This window comes from Lygodium microphyllum, chromosome 28, assembly GCF_053477565.2.
Source record: "Lygodium microphyllum isolate KBCC chromosome 28, Lygodium_microphyllum_v1.1.10, whole genome shotgun sequence".
NCBI classification, from domain to species: domain Eukaryota; kingdom Viridiplantae; phylum Streptophyta; class Polypodiopsida; order Schizaeales; family Lygodiaceae; genus Lygodium; species Lygodium microphyllum.
In genome coordinates this window covers 35,307,578-35,316,398 of record NC_141162.1, presented here as the reverse complement: position 1 = coordinate 35,316,398, position 8,821 = coordinate 35,307,578, and the positions used below count along the sequence as shown (strand labels likewise).

At 40.4% G+C, this 8,821-nt stretch overlaps 1 protein-coding gene across 2 annotated transcripts; it reads right to left on the bottom strand.

Annotated features, from left to right (window-relative positions):
- Positions 1 to 839: 839 nt before the first annotated feature.
- Positions 840 to 3,107, bottom strand: LOC148011345 (uncharacterized). 2 transcript variants are annotated; one of them, XM_087670775.1, is made up of 2 exons: positions 2,423 to 3,106; positions 840 to 1,239 (listed from the first exon to the last, which is right to left on the bottom strand). In XM_087670775.1, exon 1 carries the CDS (start codon positions 3,014 to 3,016, stop codon positions 2,468 to 2,470), a length of 549 nt encoding a protein of 182 aa, XP_087526901.1. In that variant the 5' UTR covers positions 3,017 to 3,106; the 3' UTR covers positions 840 to 1,239; positions 2,423 to 2,467. The 2 variants fall into 2 exon arrangements, with proteins under 2 accessions (XP_087526901.1, XP_087526902.1); XM_087670776.1 differs by lacking the exon at positions 840 to 1,239 and adding an exon at positions 1,935 to 2,274 and having other exon boundaries at positions 2,423 to 3,107.
- Between the last annotated feature and the right edge of the window lie 5,714 nt (positions 3,108 to 8,821).

The window sequence follows — 8,821 nt, the reverse complement described above, 5'->3', positions numbered from 1 at the left end:
GTATGATTTATTATACTATGGATGTTTTTAATATTTAATGTGAAACTTGGAAATTCTCTTATTTTTTGAAGTTTCCCAAAAAAAAATGTATGCAATTAGCTATCCTTGAATCAAAATTATCAACCCATTTCACTCTCGTCATGAAGGTACATCCAAAATGTGTAAGGCGTTTCGTAATGCAATAAGACTTGGGAGAAATCTTTTATAAAGCAAAGTCTACCATGTCAATACTAGTGTAGAGATATGAGTACATTAAAGAATACACTTTAAATATACATACTATCTCTAGGTGAATAATATGGATTATCAAACGTTAGTACTATGGTTTTATATATACCATTATAGTGACATTTTCTATTGAAGACAAGCTTTCAATGAAAGGAGAAAATGCACCCAACTTATGTATTGGGTAAATTTAACATGTTCTACTCTTCACTAATCTTACAATACAACACCCTAAAATAAAGTAGGGTAAAGTGGGGAGGTGCACTATCCCCATTGATTTTTAAATCTTGGAGAGCACTTGTACCAACTCTCTACCATTCTATGCAACTATGCAAGTAGCATGGTTTATATGTTGCATACATTAAACGCTCATGTATGTTGTAATCCCATATGCAACTTACTTGCAAGAATACTATCTTGCCATTGTGCTCTTCAACATTTAACTCTGATGTATATTGTGCTGTGCAAGATGTTTGTGGAAGGTCATGGTGCTGATGCCATTATAGAAAAGTGGTAAATTTGTATTTTATCTTTCTAATCCCAAAAGACATAATTAGTTATCAATTTAATACACATAGAAAACACATAGAGAAGACTTGCTCAATCAAGATAAAGATCATAATGGTGAGTTATATAATAATCTTTCTTCTAATGCCAAATAACATAATGAGTGGTTGCTTAAATTAATAAGACAACACATGACAAACTAGTTTCATGTGTAATTTTCACTGTCAACACTCAATCCAAAGTTGCTTTATATCTGCAATTGATGTGCACGCCTTCCTAGTTTAAAAGATTATGTCCTTTGTAATTGCTAGAACTGGTCGATGTGAGATCAGCACACCTTTACCGCTCCAGTGATTGGCTTCAGTACAGTCTTCATAATACAGTATAGACTCACATAGATTGTTAAGTCGCAAAGACATGACTTCTTCACCTTCATACAAGGCATATATAATGTGGCTATGTGCAGCCTTAAGCTTCATGTGCTGATTCTTCACAATCGCTTGTGACCTGCAACATGTTCTCAGAATGTAGCATTCTCTATTTTGGCAGTTCAAGGTATTGATTCCAATAATCAAGTATGCACTTGCACACATGCAGAAAAGTTTCAATGCTTTCTTCATAATGCCACTTGCACTCTATTGATTGAAAGGTGCTCATACATGATCAGGGTACATGTATTATAATCACTGTTTTCGTACAGCAAGAAAATAGGCATACAATTGTTTGGCCTTTTAACAAACTTTTAAAATACTACTTGACACTTGTGTACCATTTGTTTATTTGGAGAACACAGCATTCTATTCAATATTTGGCTTGTTAATGAGTCTTTAATGTACTAAAATGTTGATGAAATGTTTATGCAAATAAGCAGAAACAATGGTGTAAGCATAGTACTACAATGAATGAAGCAATACAAACATTGATAATACAATGCCACACAATTGGTTAATTTGGCTGCAGCGTCAACCAGAAGCAATAGTTGTTAGACAACCTGATATCCCCAATGATGAGGATGAAAGTGGGTAGAGGAAACTGCTAAAGTTCAGGGCTCCTACAAGAGGGAATAAACATTTTGAGAATCTCTGACAGTAACCAGGCTGTGAGCAGCAAGCACCAGATACAAACTTGCATAGAGATGATCAGAGTACAGATGCAAGAAGGTCTGAACCTTAAACAATGCAATGAAAGATAACATGAAAATCTTGCTTCAAATCTGGGCCCTGAGCTTAGTAATATGTATATATACGCACTACTTCTCAACGTGCAAATCTTAGTCCAAATCTGGCTTTTTAAAACCAATGATGTACCAATACTACTCCTGAACCAACAAATCTAATTGTGAATCTGGCTCTCTGAATGATATATCTGCTAAGAAGTCCAGTCACACGTGCCAAATCCAGCCTCTGAATTGGATGATATGTATGCTAAATCCAATCACAGTATGGCAAATCCAACCTGTGAACTACATGACACGTCTCAATGATATATCTGCTAAGTCCAATCACACTATGCCAAGTCCTGCCTCTGAATTGGGTGACATATCTGCTAAATCCAATCACACCATGCCAGATCCAACATGTGAACTAGATGACACATCTTCTTTAATCCAATCACACAGTATGTCAAACCCAACCTCCAAACAACAAACTGACCAAGAAACCGGATTATCCACCTGAATTGGATGAAATACCTGTAATGCTGAATCCAACCTCTGAACAGCGACTCGCCATCAAATCTATGGCAGATCAAACCCTAGGGCGGTGAGTGCCCCCAAAACAGACCCAAGCAACATGCCAGGAATAACAACACCAGCCGACTTGTAGAAGGGCCCGACAAAGGGCAATCTGCGAAGGGCGAGGTGGACCGAGAGCATGCCGAGTGTGCCAATAGGGACATACAGGGCCAACTTGCGCTCGGCGGTGGTGAGGGCTATGTCACGGAAGAGGGCGGAGGCGAAGGCTCTGAATTCGTCGAGGCCGAGGGCCTGCTGGCTGTCGCTGCGGAAGAGGCCGAGGTGGCGGACGGTGCAATCGACATGGGCCTGAGTGGGGGGGGAGGGGAGCCATTTGTCCTTGAGGAGGGAGGCGGGGTCCTGGGGCTGGTCTGCGGGGATGAGGTCGTAGATGCGACGGGAGGCGTCAAGGAGCTGGTAGGCGTAGATGATGGAGGAGGCCTGCTGGTGCGCCAGGGCCGCGCACTCGTTGAAGCTGGCGGCTATGGCGGCCTGGAAGAGCTCCGAGCTCTGCAGCTGCGCTTCCACCCTCTTCGTTAGCGAACCTCCCATCTCTCTCTCGCGCGCGCGCGCGCCTCTCTCTCTCTCTCTCCGTTAACGAATCTTGATACCCAAGGTGAGTGCTCTACCTTCATTTCTAATATGCATATCAATCAGGCATTTTTAGACTACCTGGCTAGAGACTCATCGGAACCCCCTTGGAATTAGAGTAGTCAGCACCACTCGCTATCTTCCCAACAATCATTTCATGTTCTTGTTTGAAACAAAGGATATGGCCTTTACCACCCTTGCCTATGGGCAATGGACGCTCCGCAACTTTCCTCTTACCCTATTCACATGCAGGGAGGACTTCTCCCCCCATGGCCCCAAACCCTCCAACATCCATGTTTGGGTGGAGTTCCCAGATCTGTCGGATCCTTGTTCTGGTTTTATTGGCCTAATAGCATCGCCACTGGAGAAAGTTCTGGGGCAACGACCCCAATCACACATCAACCCAAGGTGGCACCCCCAAATTCTCATCGAGGTTGACATTAAGAAGAAATGAAAAGAAATAGTAGTAATTAGGAACACTAATGGAACTATCCTTCACACTTAGGTAGTGGTATACAAGAATCTGGCAAATGCCTTCTTTAAGTGCCTAAACAAGGTCATTTCATCGAAGACTACCCAGATTGAGACAATGCAGAAAAAAAAAAGAGGACACCTCCAACACACGGAATCGAACGGGGTGGATGAACAAGGATTTCAAAAGGTCAACAAGAAGAAGAACAAGCCTAGGACCCACAAAAACTTGAACCAGAAAAAACTAGCCAAAGCTAAGTGTAAGAGCAACAATAGGTATGTTACCCTCCTCATTAATCTGGAGAAGACCAATACTTCTACTTAAGGTAATCATTCAATGGATATTAATGAATCTAATTCATCTCTGAAGAGGAAGAGTTTGTTAATGGGACACAATTCTTTCAGGAGGACAACAAGCAAGAGGAAGATTTTGAAAAGGAAATCAATGACTATGACTTAAACTACCCACTAGAAGAACCAGACAAACAAGGAGATTAGATGGAAACATCTCAAGTAGAGGAGGAGCCCTCTCGAGGGAAAAGACTGTATGTATGCAATGAAAAGGTTCATGTACAAGCTTATCTAAAAACCCACCCCCCCCCCCCCCCCCCCCTCCCTTGCTTCCCTCCCAACCTCAATGGTAAGCATCAACAAAAGACAACTCTCCAAAGTAGATCATGGAGTTGATAGCCTCATTGTTGTTAGCAAGAGTTATAAGGGAAAATGATCGAATTCTAAACTAAGTAAAAAATAATGTCTAAAACACTTAAAGCAATATCATACAATACCAAGGGGCTCATCAACCCCCTATGCACTAAAGTCATTCGAGGATGGCCTCAACAAGAGTCTCTATGGCCTGATTTCTTATGCCTACAAGAAGTCATAGCCCAAGGGGAACTGCTAATGAAAAACCTGCTAGCCACATCACATGATTACACTTGGCATAGTATGCAACATGAATTAGGGAGTGGAGGAGTTGATGTAGGAATCCACAAACGAGCCATTGACCAAGTGCAAGAGATTCACTTGAGTCTAAGAAATCACTAGGTGGCAACTAGAGTTAGCGTGGAGGAAGAGTTGGTAGTGGTTTCGATATATGCTGTGAGAACTCTTTCAAATAGGATAAGACTTTGGCAATATTTGAAAAGCATTCAATGCCCAATCATTCTAGTGGGTAACTTCAACATGGTAGAGTCTATAGATGATAGAATCGAGATGCGATGCCTTACCATTAAAGGTATAGAGAAACATGAATGGGAGAGCCTTAAAGCCCTCCATGGGCTAGCAGATATCAACCCCTTTGGAGGCTTTACATGGAGCAATAACTAGCAGCCCCCTCACCTCTACAAAGCCCGCCTTGACCGATGCTACATATCATCTAGGCTTCTTAGGACTTACATGGACTATAGGCAAAAGATACTCCAAACCATAGTGCTATTTAATCACAAGCCAATACTAACCACTTTGTCTCAAAATCAAAATGCCAATCCTAAAGCCAAGTGGTTTCATGCTAACACAAGCCTTTTCAAGTTTCAGTATGTCCAAAGAGGGATCATAGATATATGAAACATACACTTTCCTTCCCTAAGTAGCCCATCTAAGGCTTGAACATTGATAGTAAGATTCACATGTGTTTCTAAGTGCGCCAAAAGTACCCTTACGCATGTAAGGTAACAAAGGAGAGCCAAAACCTACCAAGAGGTTATCCGACTAGAGACTAAAATTAATGAAGGGGCTTATCACCTACAATATGAACTAATTTTAGCCAAAGCTACCCTTCGAAAAGAGGAGATTATTGAAGTTGAAAGCCTGCAAAATTATCTCAAATCATGATGGGCAGATGAAGGGGATAGACCTACAAGGGAAACCTTTTAGGCCCTAAAGAAAAAACAAATTAAGGAAAGGATACTATTGCCGAGAAGGAAAGATGCGTCATTGGCCTCTACACAAGAAGAGAACTTAAAGATAGCACGTCAATAGTTTTATAAAATATTCAGCACTGTTAGCCCCTCTACTAAACAATAAACAAAAGCTAAGGCAAAGGTCGCCCTTTGTAGACAGAAGGTTGTGCCTCAGGAAATCGCCAAATTTCTTGACCAAGATTTAGAGGAAGCTGAATTGGAAGCTACTATAAAGTCTCTTGCAAAAGGCAAATCTACAGGGATAGATGGGCTACCAAATGAATTCTTCCAAATGTTTAAAGAATTAGTAGTCCCGCCCCTACTTGCAATGTGGAGGGAGGTTGTTCACTCTGGTGATCTTCCATCCATCAATGAAGGGTTCATAAATTTAATACATAAAAAGACGAGAAAGAGAACCTAGGGAATTGGAGACCAATAACTTGACTCAATTCAGCATATAAAATATTGCAACCACAAAGGCTCTCTTCCCACTTGTATGTTTGGGTTAGAATAGAGCAGAAATGGTTTATAAAGGGAAGATGAATATTGGACGCTATCATTAGCCTTTGGGAAGGGTCGGAATATGTAGAAAAAAACAAGCTGGACTATGTCTTTCTAAATATAGATTTTGACAAAGCCTATGACAGGCTAGAATGGGACTTTATTCTCAAGCCTTTGCTCGATATGGGATTAGGTAGGAGAAGCATAAAATTCATAATAGTCATGTTTGAGAATGTAGTAGCCAAAGTGGCAATTAATGGAGAAATTTCCAAACCCTTTCCTCTTAGATGCTCAATAAGACAAGGCTATCCACTAGCTCCATTGCTATTTGCCATAGTTGCAAATGGCCTCAGGTGGTTAATTTAGGATTAGGTGTTGAAGGGGAATACTAAAGGCATTAAGCATCCAAGAGGGTAGAGAGAAATGATACCGAATTTTTTTGCAGATGATACGAATGCAACCTTGAACAATGACCCTACATCCATAGCTACCTTTTGGGAATGTTTGGAGATATTTTGTCAGACATCATGGTCTAGCGTGAATCATGGTAAAACAAGGATCAAGATCCACATTAAGAACCCTCCTAAATGGATCCTTGTAGTAGCAAGATGTCAACCCATTTAGGAAGGGAAAATATTTAGATTACTAGGAATCCCCATGGGTTTTAATGTTACACTAAAACAGAGATGGGAATGGGTAATGCAAAGACTTAAAAATAAACTAGATAGGTGGAATCACATTAGTCAAAGCTTGCCAAGTGGTCATCCTGAACCATATCATTATTCTAGCATAAATATACTACCTAGCTTGCTAGGACTCCCCGAATCAAGTATTAACCAATTGGAGCCTGTACGGAAGAATTTATTTTGGGCAAGGGGGGGGGTGGTTTCAAACCAGTTCAAGGTCCCAAAGGTAGCATGGAATCTATGTACTCTACCCAAGGACCTCATGGTATTGGGAATGATAGATGTTCACAGCATGGCTAATAAGTTAGCTAGCAAATGGGTTCTAAGATGCCTTCAAAAGCTGGAGGAGGATTGGGCAATTCTTTTCCTTAGTAGTTTCCAAAACTTTAGGCCCTCAACAAGCCCTAGGTAGACGAACCTCCTAGCCCACACAGTCATTCTCGCCCCACTTTTTTTCCTATCCAAAAAAGTGTCTCCCCTTATGAAGTAGCTATGGGAGGCCTAGCAAAAACATAATCCCATCATTACCTATACAAAGAATGCCAAAATGACGAGTTGGTCTACTGAAGACTCAAATTGGCTGAGAACTATAGTGGAGGCTATTAAGGAAGAGCACTAAAAAAAAACTTCTAGACTTAGCATGAAAGGACTCATAGTTTGGAGAGATATGTGGGATTTATTGATAAGAAACCAAATTGATGACAGCATCCTAAAAACTAGATTTAAACTAAATAACCAAGATCTCCAAGCTTTAAGAGAAAGGAAGTATGCCCATAAAGAGTCTACCCCTATCTTTTTGCACTATAACTCCAATTTCAGGCAACAAGAATTCACATGGAAAGGAAAGAAATCCCTCTTCCCAATTCCTAGTTTAATTAGATATAATATAAAATTGATCCAACAACTGAAGGAGATGTGGGAGTCTATAGTGGAACAAGTTCCAATGGAGTATCGATTTCAGTAGGTCTAGACTAGAAGTCGTCCTACTAAGGTTTCATGCCTTTTATGGCTAATCTTACACACGAATGTTTAGACCTAGGAAAAGGCACAAGGAATCAACATTGGCAATAGACTATGCACCAAATGCAACATGGAAGTAGAGAGCACACCCCATTTGTTTATTAATTGCATATGCAATGTGGATAAATTAAGTTGGCTTCATGCTGTGATCTTGCCCTTTCATCCATATAGACTCTCATGGAAAGAACTATTGATAGGAGAAACTAAAAACCTACCTCTAAACCTTTGGACTTGTTTAAGGGGAATATTTTTATGGAACATATGGATGGATAGAAATAAAAAAATATTTTCACACAAAGCTAAAGAACTAGGGAGTCTCATCTTTGATATCTCTATGCAGGTGCTAAAGGAGGGAGAGAAGATTGCTTGAGAGGAAGCTCGTCAACAGTGCAGCCACTCAAAGTATATCTTAATAAGAAAGAATGGGAGATGCTAATGAAGCAAAAGGAGGATGAGGTTGTGGAGATCTTGTGCACCATACAGGACATCATTCAAGAGTAGACTAAGAATATCTCTGCAACCCCTAGAGAGGGATAGACTTCCTAAGTTGATATTAGAATGGAGCTTGGTTTGGTGAAATAGTACCAACAGTCTTGCCTCTATATCCGGATAGACTACAACACTTATAGTTTTGTCTCTATATCTAGAAAAATATAAAGAAACTCTTGAAATGGAAGTGTAGCTTACGTATGGATGTAACAAGAACATTTTGATAAGTGCTAAGTCCCCCCCCAAATGTATATATTTTTGCTCTTTTAATACAAATTTACCACTTTCATCGAAACAAATAGTCGTCAAAGCAACAAAAAAAGGGTATAACTTATGAAGAATTCACATCCCTATATTAAAAGAGGGTGGGGGCAGGGCATGATTGAGGGATTTTTCATTTACCCATAATAGCATTTAGAGCACTCGTTAAGGCACATATGTGTGTTACATGAGAATCCAAGTTCAATTCCCAAGGATAGACTAGTCGATTCAAGCTCTACCAGTATCGGGCACAATGAGGGTTTCTAATAGCTTGTAAAAAATAATATTGCATTTTAAAAGGAAATAAAAAACACAAACACAAAAGCAAACAATTGTTGGGGGTAAAGGCACCTCCGCCTAGCCGCCCGTCTATTACTACACTGACAATCACCACCACTGCACACTGCAGGTGGCGGGCACCTGTCACCGTCGCTTTA